Source organism: Anser brachyrhynchus, assembly GCF_964034855.1.
Source record: "Anser brachyrhynchus genome assembly, chromosome: 2".
Classification (NCBI taxonomy): Eukaryota; Metazoa; Chordata; class Aves; order Anseriformes; family Anatidae; genus Anser; species Anser brachyrhynchus.
In genome coordinates, this window is record NC_137695.1 from 146,952,917 (window position 1) to 146,976,941 (window position 24,025).

The window sequence follows — 24,025 nt, forward strand, 5'->3', positions numbered from 1 at the left end:
GACCAGGTTACATGTAGACGTATGTTCTTTGTTATTTTATTTTATTTTTTTGGTAGCTTCTCTACAACCCCGTGTAGGAAGAAAGAAGACAGGGATTTGACACTGTGTCATGTTTGGCAGGGGCTGCGGCATCCTAAGACACTGGTTGAACTGATGCCATGGAAATTGAAATGGATGTGAAAGATGGACGGCCTGATCTGGACACCTTCCAGATGAAAGCACTTGGACCAAACTGAAGACAGACAAGGCAGCTTAACCCATTTATTTTAGAAAGCAAAATATTTATTCATCTTCTTCTCATCCAAACAAGAGAACGTTCCTTATCTGAAAGGAGGAGATTCCTTTGTCTGGGAGTGAAAAATCAGACTTAGATAGTTCCACAAATTGGCACCGGAGAACGTGAGGCCTCCTAGCAACGTTCTCCAGCACCCTCCGCATGCAGACTTGGCTCTGCATTTCCCCTGCCTACTGCAAGCGGCAGTCACACACTTCGGTATATGACAGTATCTGGAGTCTGTGTCTGGCAGCCCTGAATAGTAGGTGGTCTGAATCGCTCGCTGCTCTCGGGAACTTAAGATGCCATCGGATTTGGAGCAGCAAGTTAAGCAGTGTGAACAGAGCTCTTGGGCATACAATCAAAAGAAGAAAACATTATCCTTTGTGCTCAGCTCTTGAACAGTTCTTGCATCATTTCCTTAATGTACAGTAAACCGAGATGCAAGCCCTCACATAAGCCCTTAGAAACTCTCTGGGGGCTGCTTTTCCCAAGCGTTGTCTAGCCAGACACAGTGGGATATTCTGTTCCTGTCTGAAAATATCTCCCTCTTATTTTTATGAGCAATTTTTTTTCAATCAGTTCAAGAAACCACTTTTGTATTTTTGATGTTCAGATTTTGTTAAAATACTTTGTAATTATTTACAATGTGCTTTGGCTAAAGGAGCATGCTGTAAAGAGCATTTAGCCAGCAAAAAGCTTCAGTGTGGGGAATAGAGCAGTGTTTCTCCTCATTAACCTGTTTCTGGGGAAAAAAAATGCCTTCTGCAGCAAAATGCCTCTGACAGCAAGTTTGTACGGTTCTGAGTGTTCCTTGACTGCTTTCTTCTTTAACAAAAGGGGTATATTATGAGTCAATTCTTTTTTTTTTTTTAAACTGCATTACAAATGCAATGCATTTCGTACAAAAGATCATTCATAACATCAGTTTTAATACAACACAACTACAATAAATGCCCTCTTCCGCATTTTCAGGCACTTATTGTCAAAACCACTCCGAGTTTTAGGTAAGACCTCAATTGCAAAAAGAGATACTTTGACACCAATTTTGCTTATGAAGAAATTTGCTTTTTATTATAAAGACAGACAATAAGCAGTAGGTACTGTATAGTCTATTCATACCTATCAGTCCTCACAACCCCTTCCCTGTTTCTTTTATAGGGTGTTTCTTTTTCCTTGCACAGAAAGCATTGTCTGTTCTTTGAAACTGTACCAACTATGCTAGTGTAGGATAAGCAGAGAAGGTAGACAACACAGAAGTGTTTTATAGCCATATAAATACTGGGATAGGGGAAGGCTTCTATCCTATTTTGTTTCTCTGTTAACAAGAGTACCAATTCAAGATGTAGTGGTATGCCTATAGACGTATAAAATTAATGTAGGTGTGTCTATGTCCAGATATACCATCTATAAACACACAACTGATAATTTATCAGTGTGACCTATCAAAATGGTATGAGCAAACCCTTGCCAGCATTAGCTACAGGGGTAGCCTGCTACAGAGAAAGGCTTAGAGAAAGAGAGCTGAGGCTGGTCAGCCTGAAGAAGAGAAGGCTCTGGGGTGACCTCATTGCAACCTTTTACTACTAGAAGGGGACTGATAAAAAAGATGGGGAGAAACTCTTTGCTCAATCAGATAATGACAGGACGATGGGGGATGGTTTTAAACTAAAAGAGGGGAGATTTAGATTAGAGGTTAGGAGGAAATTCTTCACTCAGAGGGTGGGATGAGGTAACGTCTGTGGTTGCTGTCTACCTAGATTTTAGTAGCGTTTGATGCTGGAGGAGGCTCAGGACAGTCCTCATTGCTCTCTACAACTGCCTGAAAGGAAGGTGTCAGGAGCTGGGGGTCGGCCTCTTCTCACAGGTAACCAGTGACAGGACCAGAGGGAATGGCCTCAAGTTGTGCCAGGGGAGGTTCAGGTTGGACATGAGGAGACATTTCTTCTCAGAAAGAGCAGTCAGGCATTGGGACGGGTTGCCCAGGGAGGTGGTGGCGTCACCGTCCCTGGGGGCGTTCAAGGAAAGGTTGGATGTGGGGCTTGGGGACATGGTTTAGTGGGTGGCATTGGTGGTAGGGGGGTGGTCGGGCCTGATGGTCTTGAATGTTTCTTCCAACCTGAATGATGCTGTGATTCTCTGAGGCACTGGCACAGGCGGCCCAGTGAAGCTGTGGATGCCCCATCCCTGGAGGTGCTCAAGGCCAGGCTGGATGGGGCTTTGGGCAGCCTGGTCTGCTGGGAGGTGTCCCTGCCCATGGCAGGGGGTTGCAACTGGGTGGTCTATGAGGTGTCTCCCAGCCTGAACCATTTTATGACTCTAGCGCTACACGTGTGGACATGTTAAGGCTCTGACCTAACTTTCCAACCCCAAAAACTGAGCTGCAAGACTCCGGGCGGGCACACCTGGGTTCTAATTTATCTGTAAAATCCAGACAAACGCAAAAACTGCCCCCAAAACCACGACAAGCTCCCACACCACCGCCGCCCCCGACAGCGCAGCGCAGCGCAGCGCAGCGCAGCGCAGCGCGGCGCAGCACGGCCCGGCCCGGCCCGGCCCGGCCCGGCCCGGCCCAGCCCGGCCCAGCCCGGCCCCACCCGGGGCACCCGGGGCCCCCTCAGCGCCCCCTCAGCCCAACGGCCGCCACCCGCCCCTCGCCCCGCCCCCCTCCCCCTTTTGTATTTCGTCACTTCCTCCGCGCTTCCGGGTGCCGCCGAGCGCTTCCGCCCGCGCGTTGCCAGGGCAACGCGGCCTCGGCGGGCCCCGCGGTGTGTGGGGCCTGTCCGCGGGCGGGGCGGCGGCGGCGGGGGGGCTCCGAGGCTTGTTATGACAGGATCAATTAATAATTTAATCATTCCGTCTTAATTTTAAACAGTGGGAGCGGTCCGCCGGCGGAGATGTCAACTCCGCCTCTGGCCGGGGCGGCGATGCCCCCCGGGGCCTTCTCCGGGGCGCAGGCCCAGGCGGCGCGGGAGGTGAACACGGCGTCGCTGTGCCGCATCGGGCAGGAGACGGTGCAGGACATCGTGTTCCGAACCATGGAGATCTTCCAGCTCCTCAGGAACATGCAGGTCAGGCAGCTGCTGCCGGGGTCGCTTGGTTTAGCGGTCCTCAGTTCCCTTCCTAGTGTTTTCACTACCAAGTGTGTCTGCTTGGGGATAGTTAAGGGTATTTACATGCATGACTAGATCATAGGGGGGTCTAGGTTGGACATGAGGAGACATTTCTCCTCAGAAAGAGCAGTCAGGCACTGGGACGGGTTGCCCAGGGAGGTGGTGGCGTCACCGTCCCTGGGGGTGTTCAAGGAGAGGTTGGACGTGGTGCTTGGGGACATGGTTTAGTGGGTGGCATTGGTGGTAGTGGGGTGGTTGGACCAGATGGTCTTGGAGGGCTTTTCCAGCCCTAATGATTCTAAAGTCATAGTGCTTTGAAAAGAGAGTGGTGGTTGGAGCAGTGTGTGCTGCTGTATATTGAGGGAACATGGAGAATGTTCAGAAATGACCAATTGTTATTTTTGCCCACTGTAAATGTGCTCTAAATACACTTGATATTCATGTTTTCCTTTAAGAATAGTGAAGTGTATTTATATGCCATTTACTTTTCTGTGTTTTTATTAACCTCCGGGGAGTAATTTTAGAGGAATTGTCATTGATCAGTGATTTCATTCTTCTATAATGTTTTCCACCAAAACTTTGTGACGTTTTTCATGTTGTTAAAGTGGACAAAATCCTTGTTGTAGTTACTTACTGAGAAAACGTACAAACCTGGGTCACGTTTCTCTGCTGAGAGCAGAAGTGCTCGCACTCAGCCTCAAAGATAAACATGCAAGTGATCCCCCCTGTTCCCTATGTATTTTCATGTCTTTGGAAGTTTCCTTTTGTAATTATTTTAGGTACAGATACGTTATTTGCTAACTTTGAATTTGCTTTGATTGTCTGAACTGTGACCAGACGTTGAATCGTTTCTTGACGCAGAGTATAATACTCAGGTAACAGCAATGCTTAAGCATTTTGAAGGCGTTCATTGAAAGTTCCAGAGGGACTGACAGTGACCAACATGTAGAATACGTGAAGCTCTTTGAGAGTAGTGATTTGGTACGTGAGATGTGCAGAGAAAATACAGAATTGTACCAAAAAACAAGAGAAATATCAGTGATTTTTATGGGAATAGTGTGATTATCTTATTTTAAAATGTACAAAAAAATCCTCAAATTTATTTTTAGGTTATTTAACTCCTATGAGAGAAATATTTTTAATGTTTTTGGGTTTTGTTTCCTTTAAGTTACCAAATGGTGTTACTTATCACACTGGAACGTATCAAGACAGACTGGGAAAGCTGCAGGAACACCTCCGCCAGCTATCGATACTCTTCAGAAAACTGAGATTAGTCTATGACAAATGCAATGAGAACTGTGCTGGGCTTGATCCTGTTCCCATCGAAGTAAGTAGCCGTCTATATGTACAAATAACAACTCAGAATCACCGCACTGTGTTTAGCATATCATCCCTTCTCACGGGTTGCATCAGGCTTGGAGCAAACAGGTTTTAAGTGAGACTGAAATACTTCTGTGGGCTGAATCCTGTTTATTATTAGGAGCTGTTTGAAACATGGCGATGTTAGTGTGAAAGTTTCACCAATTCTTACCACCTGGAAGCGGTACAATTTTGAAATCAAACTTCATTTAAATTTGTAGCCTTTTTCCTCCTTTTTCCTCAGGCCTCTTTTCTGATTCACTGATATTTTTCCCCTAGGAAAAAAGGGTCTTTTTTTTTTTTTTTTAAAGAGGTTGGTTTAGTCTGCTTTAAGCCCTCACCTGCTTGCCTGGCGGCCTGAGTAATGAGGATTATTATTCCCTTGCTCTGCCCATCAGCCTGTGCCTTCATAGTTTCCTCACTTAGCTATCCTTAACCTTCTGAGCCAATGTGAACCAAATCTGAAAGTGCAGTGGTGGTGGGAAAGGTAACAACAGAATACTTAAATAGGATTGGCCAAATGTTTTTCATAATAAAAATGCTTTTTCTAGTAAAATCAAAATTTATTTTCCCCCCTCATAAGTCGTTTATGATTCTTTGTAATACTCTTAAGCCTGTTTTATGTTATGATTTGAATTCTTACAGCTCTTTATCAGCCAAAACTGATGATCTTTAATTACTGACCTCTGGATTTAGAGGCTACTGTATCGACTTCTGATTGCCCACTGAGTATCAACCATTTAAACGTAATGTTTTATATTTGAGTTCCTTCACTGCATAGGAATAAAGAAATGGAGTCCATTCTTTGCAGACCGTTCTAGACCAGTAATGTCCTTCATGTCCTTCTGTCAGCGGTCACTGCTGTGTGTTTCAGAGAAACTATGGGGGAGCCTTACAACAACTGAGGGAGTGAGATAACTTGTCCTTAAAAAAAACCAACAAAAACAAACACTTTATTCATGGTTTGTTAGAGTTGGCTTGTGTGCAAAAGCTTAATAGCTGAATCCCCTTTAGAGGCTTTCAATCTGTCTTATTTTCACGTACGGTTGGGGAGGTTGCTCTTTTCCTCTTTTATATTATAAGGTCTCAGTGATAACCTTATGCACAGCAGAGTTTTTATATCAACAGTTGGACGACTTCTTTTTCCTTTTATCTGCTTGGTCTTTGCTGCTCTGAAGTTAATGCCCGATTCCTCATGTTTTATGAGTTAGGGTGAATGAAAGTGTCACATCGTTTATCTTGATCTGATTTCTTAAATTCCTATTTCGGCTTTTAAGTGATAGTCTCAATCATATTGTTTAATGACTGACATTCTAACCTTATCTTTGAAGAATATCAACAAATCTCTTCTTTAATCAGTCAAATTATTTAATGGCTTTTCCCTTTCACTTAACTGATTCCTGACTCACTAGTGGAATAGATGTATGCTGCTCTTCCTTTTTTTTTTTTTCCAGTTATTAACCTTCGTGTGATACTGCAATGAACAAGACAATTATTCTGTGGCTCCCTGTCTAATTCTTTAGCAATCGGTGTCTGACAATACTTATGTGCAATGCCTTTGTTACTGATCTTTTTGTCTTGTAGTTTTGAACTTTTGTTTAACTTTTGTTAGTTATGAAAGGGTGTAACATATATGTCCATATTTCCTCAACCTGTCTTCTTCCCTTAAATTTCCAACATATCTCTGCATATCCTGGAACATGGGCAGGCAGTGACAGGGCAAGGCGGAAGAGTTGTAAACTGAAAGAGGGTAGATTTAGATTAGATATAAAGCAGAAATTCTTCACTGTGAGGGTGGTGAGGCCCTGGCACAGGCTGCCCAGAGAAGCTGTGGATGCCCCATCCCTGGAGGTGTTCAAGGCCAGGCTGGATGGGGCTTTGGGCAACCTGGGCTGGTGGGAGGTGTCCCTGCCCATGGCAGGGGGTTGGAACTGGGTGATCTTTAAGGTCCCTTCCTACCCAAGCTGTTCTATGATACGCAGCTAATCAGTGTCAGTGTTTGTCACTGCACTTCTTCCTGAGTAGTCTATAGTAACTGCAAAATCAGGTATCTGCTTCAACAATTGGTGTCAGGTATATTAATGTAACTCCTATTTGCTGTGCAATAGCAGGCGTATATTTTTAGCTGCGCGTTATCCGTTTTATTGCAGATGGTGTGCAGGAGTTTGCTAGCTTGCTGTTTAATGCAGAGATCCCAAGGCAAGCCCTCTGAATGTCCAGGCTATAAAACTTAGTTTTACGTTACACCTTTCATAACCTACATGAGGTATCTCCACGTAGAGTTGAGAAACTACCTAAAACGTTTTGTTGTTTTCTCTCTCTTATTTCCTATTTGCATCTTGTTTATGGCAAGAAATTCTGTCCTTACATTCTATCAATAAAATCAGTGCCTATTAATATTCCTTAGTCTATTAATATTGATATTAAAATGTTATATTTCTTTCATTACTACATGCTATTAGTTTAATAGGTATTCTTATTGACTTCCTTTTAACCAATGTAACAAGTTACAAGATGATTGTGAAGCAGATCTTGTTACAAAATTCCCTCTCTAGAGAGAACTGCTTTATTTGTGTATTAATTGTAGTTCTTTGTTTGAATTCCTAGCTTTTCTGATAGATGGGAGGTTTTTAGGGGATAACATTCCATCTACTCTGGATGTATGTTATTTTTCCATAAGTGAGAGAAGGAGCTTTTTCCAGGAGTACATACTGGCTACACTACGTTTGCTTTATAGTATGGAGATGCAACAAGTTGTGAGCCTTTACTAATTTTTCATGGCCAAGCTTAGTATGGTACTTTTTGTCCATTTTGAGAAGCTTCATGAGAATGGTCTGATAAAAGCTTGTGTAGAAGATAATTCAATTTTCAGTGAGTTACACACAGTTACAGCACATCAGAATGCTGAAGGACGCAGCTGAAGGCTTCATAATATTACACCTCAACTTAAGCAACAAGTTAACGTGTATTTGATGAGCGACACGTCCCCTGGCTTTTGGGCTAATGTCTTCTTGCTCATTTGCATGAATTACTTGTCTTTCATTTGTCTGTGATACATACGTATATTAACAAGGGTGTAATTTTGCTATCAGTTTTAGCTTCTCGCAGTTCAGGATGGAAAAATAGACTGTTAGACTGTAGACTTTGAGTATGTATGTTATATATAAAACGTTACAGCTTATAATTATTTTTTGAATAAGATGTTAGCTTGCGAATGTTTTGAGACAAAGCGTGTATTTGTTTTTTATCTAGTACATTTACTGATCCTTCAGTTTTGTTGTTGTTATGGAAAGGAACGTACATTAGTATTCATTTAAAAATTCTTTATCAAAGGTTGGCTTTGTAGAACCTTATAAAAAAAGACAGTGTGTTACATGCCTGAGGAGATACCAGTGGAAAATCCTTACGGAGAAACTCCTATTAGGTAACTGTGTGTCTGGTTTCAAGAATAGCCAAACAGACACCCACTAAAATAGTAAGTGATAATTAGGGTATTAACCAAGTAGCTAATCTGCATGTGTAAAGCCAGTCATAAATTATGTTTAGTGCATCACTGAAATAATTGACAAAAATGGTAAGTTCACCATTGTGTTATTTCATGATGTGGAACAGTAAATTTTAAAAACAAAGTCTATAGAGTTCAAGAATACAAGTATTACTTGTGATAAACATCTTAAAAAGCTAATACTGGGTTGTGCCTGCACTTGTGAGATGGCTTAGGTCTAGGCCTTTGGTTTGGAGGTGATGAAGGAAGGCTTTCTCCACTCCTTTCTTTTCAGGAAGTTTGAGCCTTTGGAGAAAATATTAGTAATTTATACATCTCCTGTTTTCATTTTTTTTTCTCTTCCTTTTCCCCTCCCTCTTTTTTTTTTTTTAAAGCTGATGTTTCTTGTCTTCTCAGCAACTTATTCCGTATGTTGAAGAAGATGGCTCCAAGCACGATGATCGTGGTGCCGCTAGTCAGCTTCGTTTTGCTAGTGAAGAGAGAAGGGAAATCATGGAAGTAAATAAGGTAAGAAAGTTTTAAATTGACTTACATAAAACAGAAAATGTTGCTTGGATTTCTAGCCTGCTGCACCGAAGGCTGTATGTGTGATGACTACCATCAAACTTCTTGCATGTAACTTTCAGAATTGCCGCTAGTAAACAAATCCTTCTGGATGTAGCTCTCGCTGTAGATTTTAGATACCATAACAGTTTTAACCTGTGGCTCTTTTTAATATATATTCTTCTGAAATGGTATATTGAGTTTATGGTTAGCCCACTAGATGTTGGTAGTACAGATCAAAGAATGGTTTGTGTTGGAAGGGACCTGAAAGACCATCTGCTTCCAACCCCCCTGCCATGGGCAGGGACACCTCCCCCCAGCCCAGGTTGCCCAAAGCCCCATCCAGCCTGGCCTTGAGCACCTCCAGGGATGGGGCAGCCTGTGCCAGGGCCTCACCACCCTCATGGAGTTAGAGTTAAGGTGCCTGTTGAACTTACTTCACTCCAAAACTTTTATTGTGCAAGTACATAAAAAATGAGTATTAAACATCAGGTATGTAAATATTACAATATGTATTGGTAGAGAATTTTCAGGGTTACTTTCTATATTTTGTCAGTTCAGGAAAGAACGTTTCTTTTGTTAAGTACAGCATTCATAGAATCTTGACACATTCAGAAAAAATGTGCCACATGTGATAAAGATGCTGTTAAATTTTTATTTCGAGTGGCAGTACGCATTTGAGTACAATTACTAAAGATGAATTCAAATCTAAAAATAAATATTCTATAGTAAATGCTAATATAATATTGAGATTAAAAATAAGTAGTATTACCAGACCACAATATTGAGCAGTGTTCCTTCAGTCTGTAAAGTACAAAGACAGGATTTTCTAAATATTTGTGTAGCTGTAATATCTGTAAATTCTTGTTAAAAGGCAGGCATAATCTACCAAAACAACAGAAGAAAGGAAGTGAATGTCTAAAATAAATCTTCTTGCAGAGAATAATTGGTGGATTTTTGTCTTTTTAAATATTTCCAATATTTTCATTTGTCTTCAACAATTAGAGATGTACCAATTTTTTTAAAACCTATTTAGAAAAATTCATGCATATGGTACAAGCAAAAACGGGGACTGTGAATGTAGAGAAAAGCAGTTGTCAGCTTCACTGTTGTATTCTTTCTGCTGCATGCTGATGTAGCAGGGTTGTATATATTATATTGTATGTAATGTTATACTGTGAATTTATGCACATTTATTTGCAATATTTAAGTGCTAATAAGTTTAACTGTCCATATTTGCTGTGTTTTTGATAGTTTTATGACATGTTTTTGCCCTTGTTGTTGTACTTGTATGCTAATGTGTTTTTAAACCTCCTTGGTGTGATCTTGTGAAGAGAATTTCATAAATGTTTATGATGAGCCTTAAATCTTGAAAAGGTTGGTGGGGTTACAGGAGCATTAGTAGCAAATCAGCGATTAAGGATGTATTCAAACAGGCACTTAAATCTGGTCTGAAATCCTCTATTTACACTTAAATGCCTAACACCAGATTTTCAACAGTAAATTTTCAGAAGTTAGTTGAACTTTCTGTAGTGTTTTTGTGGACAAATACTTACTATGTACTGCAACAGAAATTTAAACTGCTTCTTTTTGAAACTGCACTGATTTCACTGTTTTTCTTTTTCCGTTCTTTTGTGTTTCTCCAATTTCCAAGACCAAATTTTAATCCATTACAGAACAGGAAGTGCTTTACTTTTCATGACTAGAAAGGAAACAATTCATACTTTTGCAAAGAAAATGTGGTAGAATCAGGTTAATTGATCTAATTTCTGTCACTGGCTGCTGGACTTAACAGCCCTCTCTGTTTCTTAACAGGCAGGCACTCCTGACAGCTTTTCAGTCCTCTGCAATATGTAACGTCCATCTCCAGCTCAGTTTTGCTTAATTTCTTTCAGCAAAATTTCAGTAATATAAAATGTTGATGAAAATGCTGTGACAGGGAAATCAGTGTGACAGGTGAAGAAGCTTTTTATATTCTTCACCTATTGTCTTCTCCCTGCAGCTGCTTGTCCCGCTCTCAGCTCACCCTGGTTGCTGTGATGGGCAGTTACCTTTTCAGTCTTTCATGCTACTGGTATCAAAAAAGCATTATTGCCTAACCCATCTGAATTCTTGGACCTTCCGTGCATGGGTCACTTAATTTTGTCCTTCTTGCTTTGACTTCCTAGTAAGTCTGATCTCTTTGGTGGCCCTGTGTGTGTATGAAAGACACTCCCCTGCAGTTGGAAGCACAAAGGAAACGAGTAGATCATATAAAACCTCGTGGCTCATGTATTCTCACACAAAGACGTGCCTCCTTCCAGGAACCACTGACTTGAAACGTAACAGCTCTGCTTTGCTCCAGCAGTTGTCCAGAGGAGGTGGGGGGACCATCGTGTGCTTCCTTCGCTTCCTCCCTCTTGGGGCAGAAGAACCTGTTGATGCAGCAGTACTCTCAAATACTGCAGTAGCTTCTGATATCAGCTTACTGTATAGTGACATCTTATTTATTCAGCTGCATTAGGCTTACATTTTAGGTCAGAAAGTTTAATGCCCTGTCCTTGGCTACGAAGTCCCTGTCCGTTAATTAAAAACATAGATTAGTTTACAAGGTAATGAATTTCTGTCCTAGCAATTCAATAATATCCAGCAACCATAACTTTAAATGGAGCCTATTAGGCTTAAATCAAAAGGGGCTTTTGCCATACAAGCAGTTACTAAACAGAACGCTTGTAAGTATGCACCGCTATTAGAAGGAAAAAAACAACACAAAACCAAAGCAAAACAAAAAGCTGTTTAGTCAGCACTAACTAGCTCTACCTTTTGTGTGAGACAATTCTCTCCTGTTCTTCCCAAAATTGTTGCTTATTCCTTTTATTGGTATTTGCTTGCCAGAGCTGTAAATTGGTGAGATGTTTCACTCTTTTTCTGTAATAAATAATTTACTGTTCCGGAATCAGTTTAGTTGTTGCATTGGTCTACTAATCCAAGTCCTGCAAGTTATTATTGAAGGTGATTATTATTTGCAACAATTGGCAGCTGTTACAAAAATGTACTCAATTGTCTTCATATCTGTACATAATCTTCTGCCTACAGGTGTCTAACCGTACGAGTACGGCATCATCTGTAATATTTTCAAGATGTCAGGCTCAGGTCTTGTAGTACATTTAGCAGGACTTAAGACAGAAAATCAAATCTCAGAGTGAGAATGCTGTAATCTGTGTTGCTACATTTTCTTTACTGTTTGTTTTTAGAAATAAAGCAAATACAGGTTTGTTTTTTTCAGATGCTGCAGGTCTGGTTTCAAATGAGTACATAGGAAAACCATTGCATAATTAGTAGTCTCAATACATTTGTCTGAAAATGAAAAGATGTGAAAATACTGCTGACACGTTGCAGGTAGCCCTCCTGAAAATAATCGCATCTGATACCCTTAATGAATCTTTGCTAAGTGGTTAACAGTGATCTTGCTAAGAGGGGAAGAGACAATTTACAGGCTTCTGAGTTAAGTTGTTATGAATTTACCTCGGGGCTTTTTTGGTAACAAAACCATTGTGCACTGGAGCTGATGTTGTTTTGTGAGGTAGTCCTTAAAATAACAGCAATTTGCAACTAGGCTTTCTTCTCAGGGAAGAACTTTGCCTGAAAACTACTTTTTTTTTTTTTTAATGCTGCGAACTTGCATTCTTTTAAAGCTATCCATCACCGTATTTGCATGTATTTTTAATTTGTTCTGTATTTGTAGAATTCTTTTCACCCCAAATGCAAATGCACACCAAGGAACCCTTCAGCGAGAGAGGAAGAATTGTTTACATGGGCACCTTCTCAGCACATTAATCTGCACAGTGCACAGTTCTTTGCCAGTTTGGGCACCCAAACTGGCTGTCTGCAACGACAGAACCCTAGAAGAATTTAGGCTCAGTAGGAGGTCTGGAGATTGCCTAAATCACATTCAGCGTGTCAGAAAGTTTCAAAAGGATCCTCAGGCCCTTTTCTGCAAAGCTGTTTGTATTCAGTCAGCCCTCGCCCTGTACTGTTGTTGCAGGAGTTTATTCTGTCTCAGGTGTGGGGTGTTGCCACTTGCTTTTGTTGAAGTTCCTGAGATAGGCATCAGCCTGCCTCTCCCACCTGCTGAGCTCCCTCTGAATTGGACATCCTAGCACTGAGCATATTGGCCGCTTCCCCCAGTTTGGTATTGCCCACAAACTTGATACGGTGATTAGGTCATTAAGTGTGAATAGGTCATTAACGAGAGTGTTAGGAGTACTGGCCCTGCTGTCAATCCTGAGAGACACCAGGAGTAACTGACTGCCACTTGGACGTAACACTGCTGATTGCAGCACTTAGGAGTTCAGTAGTCTTGGTGGAAAACTGGCCACCTTATAAACTACCTACCCCAACCACATCTCACCAACTTGGCCACAACGATACTACGAGAGACTGTGTGTCAAAAGCCTTACCGATGTCTAAGCAAAGAAAATTTCCTGCTCTCCCCTTCGCCTCGTAAAATTAGATAAAATAAAATTAGAAGAATCCCAGGTTTATCCATATTTATCCATAGTCTTCCTGTGACTTACTTTGATGCCTGTAAGTAGGCATTACACATCCGTGTGGTTTTTCATGTTAAGAATGGAAATGTAACACCAAGGAATGTGGTGGAGAAGCACCGTAAAATGGATAATTCCATGAAAAGTTACATCGCTTACAGGTAAGCGTAAGGAAATAAGGCCTCAGACTTCATTGCTGAATGATGAATAATCACTGTAAAGGAAACATTTGACTAGTTTAATGAACACTCTTATTCCTCTTTGAGCAACACAGCAGTGGATACATGAAATTGCTGCCTGGCTCAATGTGCGTAAAGTACTGAGCATGTAGTGGAGCACAGGCTGTCAGTGGTGCCTCTGCTTTTTTCAGGAAGGTGAGCAGTTTCCTTCCACCTGTATGGCTTGGAGAGAGGCAGAAAACTCAATCTCTCATTTCCGTAAGGATAAAACAGCTGCCTATGAACAGCCTGTGATCAGAAAAAGCCGTAGTTAATGAACAATTAATATATTTAATTGTCCAGTGGTTACTGTTTCAGTGATTAATACTTTTTTTAACCACTTAAAAAATATATAAGTAGCTGGATGTGTGAAATTTGAATGGAAAGCATGCCTTGGTATACATCGAGTAGCCATGATTTAGAATGTCACCTGGCAGCTGTAAGAGAGTTTGAGCAAAGTACTGATGCATTTTTCTCTATCACTTTTTTCTGTTCTGTGCACGTAACATTGCAAGTCTTCTGACTATAAAACTGAAGAAAAAAAAAAGGTTTTCCCACCTCCTCACTTCAGAGATTGCACTATGAAGGAGTCATTTAAAAAAAGAACAGTATAAATTGCCAGGGCAGGCAGTACTTGTTCTCACCTATCATAAACATTGCTTCTGTAAAAATTTCTTCTTTTTGACTTGCATGAAAAAGCAGAGGCTGTTGTCATCTTGATAAGACTTTCAACAATCACTTCATACAGTAATTTAATGGTCAGAAGTAGTGGAATACTCATGAAAAAGAAGAGGATACAAGTTCTCCCAATAGTAGGGTGGTATTCAACAAAGCAAACATAGTTATTTTTAAATCTCTGAGATTTATGCAAGTAAAGATACTACTATGGTAAACATCTAATGCTCTGTTAAGTTGGATGCACTGCTGGACTTTACTGTTGCAGGTCTTGACCAGAGCAGGTATAAACTATAGCTGGCACAGTATTCAGAAGAATTATTCTTTTTTTTTTTTTGGGTTAAGCAGAAGAGGTATCTTTAAAACACAGGCACATACCTTTGATATATTTTTACAAGCATCAGCTGGAATGTAATCTGACTCTTCCACAGTTTACACTATTGTCTTTGCTTGAAGAAGAGAATTTTAACAAATAGATTGAGTGCAGAATGACTCATGGTGATGTTTAGGTTTTAAAATCTGAAAGATAACTGAGCTTAATACAAGGAGAGAGATGGATCAGCGTGCAAAGGGAAGTTTTGATACATGTCTGATAGAAGGCTGTGGATTAGCCTAGACAGCACTGATTTCAAATGAAATGAAAGTGGACCAAAAATGAATTTAAGTCAAAAATTGATTTCAAAGTTGAAATTACTATGTCCTTCTGAATCCAAATCTGTATGAAACATGTCAAGTTGTTTATTGCGAGTTTCTCAAAAGATGGGTATTGTCTGGATATGTGTTATGGTTCTCCCTCTTTGTTTCACTTACTGCTTTTTGTGCTTATGTATGTGTTTTTGCAATTGCCCTACCTGACCTAAACCTACTAAGGTCTGTTCGGTTGCTGAAGAGTGCAGTCCTTTCTAAGTGGCAATAATATTTGCAGCACCAGTCAAAGTGTAGGGGTAATCACATTGAAAATTAGTATCACCACAGAAAACCTCTCAGGACTGATCAGGGAGATCACCTTCATGATAGGCAACAACAGAATCATAGAACAGCCCAAGTTGGAAGGGACCCATGAGGATCATTGAGTCCAACTCCTGGCTCCACACAGGACCACCCAAAAATCAGACCCTGTGTCTGAGAGCGTTGTCCAAACACTTGAACTCCGGAAGGCTCGGTGCTATGACCACTGCCCTGGGGAGCCTGTCCCAGTGCCCGACCACCTTTTAGTGAAGAACCTTCTCTTAACATCCAGCCTGAAACTTGCCTGTCAGATACAAGGTGAATTTAGATCAGTGAAACTCATTATAAACTGCCTCATACATTTCTTCTATACCGTCTTAAAACAGATGCAGACAGAAGCTGCAGTATGTATGTAGGATGAAGTGCCTTTTCTTCTTTCATACAGCCATTATTTCTGAGAAGTGGTCCAGAGTTCAACTAAGTCATTTCAGGAGAAGGAGGAAAGAGTGGGAGACAACTTGCAAGCAATCTGTTGAAATAAAAATTTGTCACCACCGCAGAAGCTTCTTACAGAACTTGACTGTTTCCCAAGAGGGCCATTTTGAACTTGCCTGTTCCCCAAGAAGGCCATTCCACCTCTCTTCCCAAGGCTAATTTGAGATGTTCTTATTGATTCAGCAAAACCTGAAGCAGAGGCCAGCACTGCCAGTGGCACAGAAGCTATCAATTTTGTAGCAGTTTGTGGTGGGGACCATGGTCTGTCAAAGACTGGTAACAAAGATCACTACGTGCATTTCAGCTAGGATACCATGCTCTTTCCTCCTCCCCATTTATTCTTTCTTCAGTCTTGCAGTCCAGACGTGGTGCTTCGTCTTAGATTTTTTTTTTCCTGTCTCTGGAAAAAGTAGAATAGAAGAGCTAAGAAAATAAAGCACCAAAGAAAAGGATCTAAAATTATCTTCAGATAGGGTGAAATTGTATACTACTTCTCTTTACAGACCCTTTGAAAACAAATGAAATCCAATGTGAAGTTTCCCTTGTCTAGCATGGAGCAAAGATCAAGTAATTTACTATTTCATAACAGTTGCAGAAGAAATGAAAATAATTGTCTTCCAGAATGAGTCTTTTGGGCGTAACTTCTGTAAAGTTCATATGAGCATATCTACATAAAAATAGGTAAGAGTACAATTAGAAAGGGAGGGAGAGAGAACACAGTCTGCAATACCGAAGGTTAATGGTGGTTCTTTCTACCTGCGACTTGAATAATCATCGCTGATTGTTCAGCCTTCATTTGTATTGATGAAGGCTTTGAAAAATAGTGAAATGACATGCCCTCAGTATCGGTGAGTGGCAGCTTGCATTAAACTAGTAGTTTTGATGCAACATTCGCTGATTTCTCTGAAACTGAATGTTAAGGATGGCAAACAGAAATATCTTAAAATGTCATGGGTATGAAAGTGCTTGTTTATCTCATCCCTCTTGCGCTTTCTGAAGCATCGAGATGTTATGTCATTGGCTTTGGAGGGAGACAAAATTCTGTCATTTGAATGTTGTCATAGCTACGTGCTTCTCAGTTGTCTTCTTGTCTTTAGGAGTTGGATCTGTGCTGTGTGTAGTGAAGTCTTGAATTAGCAACTGGAAAAGAAGGATTAGATAAATGCACAGTTACCTTTAAAATAGTTCTTAGTCTGTCAAATGCTTGGTTAGAACTCCCAAATTAGTGCACGTGAACTGACCTACATCTGTCTTACCTGCTTCTCAGGAGTCTGAAATTGAGTGTAGTCTCTATTTGCTTCCAGGGAATGTGTTCACCAAAGTCTGTGTTCAGGGATGTTTCCCTTTCTTGATTACTGTATTACTGAAGACCATTTTTACAGGTCTGAAGCGAATAGGCTTCCTTTTTTTTTTTTCCTCTCCGGACTTCTTTTCCATCTGACTACCCTGGTATCCCAAAAATATTGGTGTGTTGTTCACATCAAAATTCAGGACTCTGATTTTCAGCATACTGCTTTTTTTGTTACTTTTTTATCACGGTTACAGTTACTTTGGTTACGTTACTGATCTGAGTTATTCTTTTAATGTACTGCCATTTGTGTAGTGCAGAAGAACAAAGTTCTGTCAAACCTGAAACATTTTGAATGGTAGCAAGTCTTCCCTGTGCTTTGGCTTTACTTGGAACTCTGGACTTCCCTTATGAATAAGTAGTTTGATCTCTGATGTGAGAAGGCTGACATCTTATCAAATTTGAATGAAATGAAGGGCCTAGGTTTGTTGTTAACAATACACATAACTTAGTTCTTGACAGCTTTGATTTGAGCAGGAAAACGAATAAATCAGACAATAAATACGTGTATTATAGTGGAACATGAAAGGTAAGGGAGATTCTGCAGTGGCTTAATGCGTTGATCTTTCTTCTGTAGAGACATAATTTTTGCGTTCTGGTTACTCACCCAAATAAAGGTGAGTCTGCTGTTCTGTCAAATGCTTTTTGCTTCCAAAAGCAAGTATCCAGTTCTAAAGAATTCGGCATACGTGGGAAGACAGGATTGCTTAGCACATCGGGATGGACCCACGCAGGCAGAAGGGCTGGAAAAGCTTGATTGGCGCTCTCTCTACTTTGTGCTTTCTTCAGACTTTGACTGTTAATACCTCACTTTTCTGAGCACCCAACTTATACAACATATATTAACATAAATTTTCCTGTTCCCTGACCTCTTTTGGTCTGAATTTTCAATTCCTTCTCCCTACATAAAGTGCTGCCTTTTGGACTTTGGTAAGAGAGGGCCAATCCCCCCAGGCTTGCACTTGTTGAAGGGATCAAGTGTTTTGATGCTAAGACTGCTGTGAAAAGAATCAGCATTCCCTCTCTAGCAAAGGTCATTAGTCTTGCTTGTATTTTGAGATTGTACTTTAAAGATAATGTATTATCCCACTAATGTTACCTTCAGACAGCTGGGAAAAAAGATACATGTAGCATTTCGTAACACTTTTTTTGTATTTCCGAGTGTACTATTGCAACTAATCACAAAAATTTTCTCATAAAATCTTCCCACAGAAACTGAAACAGAAGAATCAGCAGCTGAAGCAGATCATGGATCAGTTACGGAATCTCATTTGGGACATAAATGCCATGTTGGCAATGCGAAACTGAACAAAGAAAATGGAACTTTGTAATTGGAAAAGATACAAATTTGTTTGGATATGCTTAATTTTGTTTTAAGATTTTTTTTTCCTACAACCATATTGAAGCAATATTTGAAACATCTTCAGTATTAAAATGTTTTTTCTGTGATAAATGGTGTTGGCGTTGTTTTTACAAAAGATTCATGTTACAGCTTGTACCTGAGTGATTCGCTTAGGGTGAATATAATAAATTTTGTAATTTATGGTAATAATTTGGATTGCTATGCAAGTTGGGACTATATAAATGAAGTGTTTCAGGATTTTTTTATAATACACTGAAATACACTGCTTTTAAAATCTGCATGCTGCTCTGCAGTGCAAACCACATCTATAGAGAGGAAAAGTTGCAATGGAGAAAAGTAGCTCCAGTAAGCTACAGGACTGAAATAAATGATCAAATATTAGGATGGCCTATGTTTTCGTGTTGTAGGAACAGAAATTATAGGCTACTGTGCCTCTTAAGTTCATTTTATCCCATAGCCTATTACTGCATGCTTGCGGTATTAGGTAAATTGGAGCAAAATTCAAAAGCTACGTAAAACTACCCCTATCTTCTCATGGATATAGTAAGTCATTTTAAATGAAGATTGTATATATTCTCAAACCTTAATTTCTTCTGTAACTATAGGTTACCATTTCTTGAGTACTGCTCCTGACATTGTCAGGTCTAATATTCATATAGCATCCTGTGTGGTTAGAATACGTTTGTTTACTGAATTACACTGAGAAAAGATTTCATTAATCCTTTTCCTATGCCTTCCAGTCCCAAAAACCATTGACATGTACGAGCAGTTCATTATCTTGAATTAGTCATCAGCCTTCATCTTTCTTTGTACTGTCTCTGGTATTCCTCACGGTTTCCATTAGTCTAGAATATATTCTTAATTTTTATTATCCATAGATTCTGCAAGCGGGCTATGTATCTCTTTTTAAGGATAAATAAATATCTAAAATAATACTGTTTCAATACAAATCCTTAGAACTCTTGATTGTTAATATTTGTCACGTTGAAAACTAACCATTCTTGTGACTTGCCTCTTATATTTTATTTTTGAACTCTCATTCCATGCCCACTTAGATTCCTTAATAGTTTTCTTTGGAAGATTTGCTCAGAACCTTCTAAAGAGTCCAGTTAAGTGTTAACCTTTTGCAAGATATATGGGGTTTTGGTACTGAATTCTCATTGACTAGAGATGCATGGTTTTAAAAATTTTAGACTGGTTTGTTGTTCTAGTGGTCTTTTGTTTTTATTTTGCTTTTTAATAATTTTAGCCCATTTGCCTACTCCTTGAAGTAAAAAATCACTGGTAGGTAATCAGCTATTAATAGGTCTGATCACCTGGTTAACAATGTGTGACTTTTTCCTGACGTTAGGTACAACGTAGTTGTCTTTTATTTTTCTTTTTGAAGGCTTTAGATCTAAAAGATGGATGGATACATACTTAGAAAACATCTTGGTTAGTTACCTGGTGTTGAATGTAATAGATACCTGTGACAATTTCTAGATCTAACTAGGTCTCAAAACACCTAACAAGTAAGGTCTGTCACTTTTCTTCCACCTTACAAATGGAAGGCTTGTTAGCCTACTCAGTGGCAAAGCCAGCAGCAGAACTGTTCATTTGCCATTTAGAGATTGTCCACTACAGCACTGCTGTTAGTCAGGAATGATGGCTGATTTCTTCATCCGTGAGAGTCATTGTTATTTCATAGGTAGAGACAAAATTGATTAATTTTTTGAAGAAAGCCTTTAAAAATGAGATGAAGGTTGCTAATAGAGATTTTTTGGTTTTGTTTGCTTACAACGTAGGCATGTCTTTGTATTTGCAAGGTACAGTGTCACCTTTCTATTTAGTGTACACATAAGCATGCATCCAGCCTAAGAAATATTTCAGGTGGATTTTGGAATGGAACCAATATTTTAATTGTGAGGTAAAATTCTCAGTACTTAGCGTTTTCTTATAGTTTTGGAATAATTATGGAAAATGGAGATCAGTCTGTCCCTTCCTCTACTGCCTGTTTAATATCCACGTCTTCTCATTAAATCTTTCTAAAATTTGTTGGCTTTTTTATTGCATATAAATGGTCCAGAAGTCACCTAAACCGTGGACGAGAGTGCAAATACGGCAAGTAGATGTCAGGCTGATACAATATTCAGCTTCTTCCGTGCAGCTGCTGGCAGTAGCCAAGGTTTATACTACAATTTTTCATCTGGGAGAGAGGAGAAAACACTTTAAACCACTACCAGAATAGATAGTGCAGTAGCTAAATTGCAAAGTGTAGGAATTGACAGAATTGTAAATTATCACAGGAAATACTGTCAAAATGGGAACTTTGCAAGGTATAAGACCAAAACCATACACTTTGACTTACACAGATGAAAGTAAGGGTAGTGTATATAATTCATGTGCTACCACATCCACGAGTAAGTGTAGGATTTGGTCAAGAAGATGACAGGTTTAGGAAAAGTGGCAGTACTTCAACTGTGGAACACTTAAAGAAATGACTGGGCACCAACGTGTGCTGAAAATTAATGTTTTGTTAATGCTAAATGAACTTTAACTGCTGGTTAATGGAATGGCACCAACTGTAATACTTACAAATACCAGCAAAGCAATAACAGATTTTTTAATGTTTTATTTGTATATCATTGACTATTTCTTGTGTTTCAGATTAGGCAGAAGCTGGATTAATGTTAAAACAGTCCTGGGAGCAGATACCAAAACCTTGGGTGGTTCTGTTGTTGGAATATAAAAATGTTTGAGGGGTTGGATGGGGTTTTCAGGGCCCAGAAAGGAACAGGGGCGGTGGAAGTGGGATGTTGAGGACTTTGTAGCATGTTTGTAGGAGTACCCCAAGTTAACACAGACTCAAGATGAAACCGTTAATCCTGCAGCTTTCCAGATAATATAACAGATACTGAGCGTTGAGTTCAGTAAGTGCACTGAACTCAGCATGACGACACGAAGATGCCTGCTAGGCAGTATGCGAGGGTCCAAGGTTTATTTACACGAAAAAGACTGCGCAGAGCAGATTTATGCAGCGTTCAGGAAAGATGCAAAGAGTTTACCTTTCCTCTTGACTTCCACAGAGGCAGCAAGGCCACATCCAGAGTGCTTTAATAAACCATGGCTGTTTTTGTTGTCCTATAAAGAACCTGCCCTGATCATAGTATTTCTTACTGATAGAGAAATTGGAGCCTGTATACAAGTGCTACTTAAATTCATCACTGTAAATAATGGATTTAGGTGGAGACGGTCAGGGATTCTGGTTTCATAAGAACAAAGATTTCATTGCTGTGCTGGATGACTTTGAAATAAAAGGTATTTTTTCTTTTTTTTTTTTTTCTGAATTGGAGGTTATTCTATTTTTACACACAAATATAGCAAGCTGGCTGATGTGTATTGATGGGTGATAATGAAAGTTACAATAGGTTGTATACCAATGCCGGTTTTTATTTAAGAAAATGTAATGGATAACTGGATATAATGTAGGAGTTAAAGTTTCACTATGCTGCATTTGTTTCATCTTGTTAAATCTAGCTTCTGTGTAAATTTTAAGGGATTTTTTTCCTCACTTTGCATGGGGAAAGCATTCTAGCAACTGTTACAACACTACGCAGCAAATAACGCTACTATGAGGCGTGAGTATTGTATGTACTGATGTGAATATGGTCAGAAGCAGAATAAATGTTTTACAGGGCTTTTCACTGCATGAGGCCCAGTAAATATAGATGTATTTGATGCAAATAAGCAGAGGCACATTTTTTGTGTGCATTTAACACCAGGAGCATCTCAGTTCATCACATGCTGTGATGTTCAGCTGCCTATTTACTTAGACTTCTGCTTTCATACACACCCCTAGCAGCTGATACCTGATAATCACTGCTGAGGTTGTGTAAACCCCGTGCTATTCTGCCCAAATCCTGCAAGAGGCCTGATCTGCTAGTCCCTCTCCAGCCCCTCGTGCTCTCACCTTCCCTTCTCAGACAACTGCCCCTACTACAAGGCTATAGGGTAATGCGCTAGAACAGAACTGAAAAGGAGTGGCTGAAACAAGGGCATTACGTACATATCCTACAACAAAATCCTTTCCTAGATGTGTGCTCTTTCTCATGAAATCTCACTTGAAAAATAAACTCAGATTGCCAAAATAGGAAGAAGGATGTGATTTTAAAGTTGTCTGAGTAGCAGGGAACAGCAATGCAGTTGTTTTTATCATCATGTAGAGGTTTTACCGGTATTTACAGTCATAGGGGAAAGAAGATCATGAAAGCAGCCCATTACTGCAGTACATTGTTGAAGTGGGAAGAATTTCAAATAAAGGGAAAATACAAAGAAATAGAACAGCAACAATCAAAACTTAGACACACAAATTGGCCCTCAAATAGCGGCAGGGAAAGAGGATTTGGAAAAAAACACACTTTAAACCGCATTAAAGAGGTAATTGGGATGCAGTGAAGGGGAAAAAAGCCACTGCAGTTCTGGGGTGCATGACCAAATACTGCATGGTAGGGAGTGTAAGTGGGAGCGCTCCTGCTCTGAGACCAGTAATTCTGCATGAAATGCTGCATTAGTTTTGGGGTCAGCATGTTACTCACACAGTGAAAAAGAAGAATGCCAATGTGCTACCATATGAAAAATCATTACAATAACTTCTGAAAGCCAAAAGAAAGCTCAAATAGGGAAAATCTTGGGTAAATGCTTAGGAGAGAAGAGAGAATTAGAGCGATTTGGAGCGCCTATAGTACAGAATAGCGAAAGAAGGTGAGCAACCGCTGAAGTTATTTCACCAAACACCAACAGGGAGCTGGGGATGGGACATCTCTTGAATATTAATTTCCCCAGGAGTTTAAAAGGTGTTGCTTTGGTTACCTGTAAATTTTAAAACTATTTGGCACAAAAAGACTAGAAAAATGGATTGGGAAAAGGCAAAAAAAAAATAAAAAAATTAAATCCTATCTTGCATTGGTAAAGCAAGAGGTGTACTAAACTGACTTTACTTGTTTTTCTGCCTTTATATTTTACAGTCATAAAGTGTCTGTGTAATCAGATGGCTGTTTGTCAGGTGGTGAGCTCCCGAGAGCACCTGGACAAGGTGCCACCTGCAAGTATTAAACAGGCTTTCCTGGCTTCTTTGTGATGATTTGCTGCTGAAATTCCTCTTTGGGTTAAGGTGCCTTCATGGGATTTCTATTACAGAGGAATCGGAGCAGTAAGGGAAATGAAGCAGCAGCTTGTTTCTCCCTCCCTACCTCCCCTCCCCACATCCCCAGCCTCCCTCCCTTAGCTTTGGTTCATTTCCTAGGGAAGAACAGATCTGTGATCTTGCTACCAAGCTGTAGAAGTAACTGATTCCTGATTCCCGTCTGTTGATCCAGCAGGACTTGCGAGGCCATTTACTGAAGGGAAATGTGAGGCTATTTATCCGCCCTTCACCACCGGAGATTAAAAACAACTGCAGTACTCGCATGCTGTGCAGTGTGAGCTCTTGTCACAGTCCACGCTGGGAGAGCACGTTTGTTCCAGTGCAGAGGCACAGGGGGATCCAAGCATGTGTAAAATGCGGTCGTATTTTGCCTCAGATATAAAGTAGCCATCGTCATATAAATTGTTATGTAAACCACATGCTGCTTAGGGAGCATTTGCATAGGTTACGTATATTTTTTGTTCAATGTGGGCGGT

General features: G+C 40.1%; 1 protein-coding gene across 3 annotated transcripts; it reads left to right on the forward strand.

Annotated features, from left to right (window-relative positions):
- Positions 1-2,964: 2,964 nt before the first annotated feature.
- Positions 2,965-18,457, forward strand: MED30 (mediator complex subunit 30). 3 transcript variants are annotated; one of them, XM_080581684.1, is made up of 5 exons: positions 2,965-3,042; positions 3,150-3,345; positions 4,556-4,714; positions 8,648-8,758; positions 18,217-18,457. In XM_080581684.1, exons 2-5 carry the CDS (start codon positions 3,172-3,174, stop codon positions 18,310-18,312), a joined length of 540 nt encoding a protein of 179 aa, XP_080437810.1. In that variant the 5' UTR covers positions 2,965-3,042; positions 3,150-3,171; the 3' UTR covers positions 18,313-18,457. The 3 variants fall into 3 exon arrangements, with proteins under 3 accessions (XP_080437810.1, XP_080437812.1, XP_080437811.1); XM_080581686.1 differs by lacking the exon at positions 18,217-18,457 and adding an exon at positions 10,963-12,906; XM_080581685.1 differs by lacking the exon at positions 18,217-18,457 and adding an exon at positions 10,610-10,903.
- Positions 18,458-24,025: the final 5,568 nt, after the last annotated feature.

Excerpts from the sequence above, each read along its gene's own strand:
- MED30 (XM_080581684.1), top strand. The coding sequence starts at position 3,172 with ATGTCAACTCCGCCTCTGGCCGGGGCGGCGATGCCCCCCGGGGCCTTC. Across the intron at positions 3,346-4,555 it reads AGCTCCTCAGGAACATGCAG|TTACCAAATGGTGTTACTTA; the intron begins GTCAGGCAGCTG and ends GTTTCCTTTAAG. Across the intron at positions 4,715-8,647 it reads TTGATCCTGTTCCCATCGAA|CAACTTATTCCGTATGTTGA; the intron begins GTAAGTAGCCGT and ends TTGTCTTCTCAG.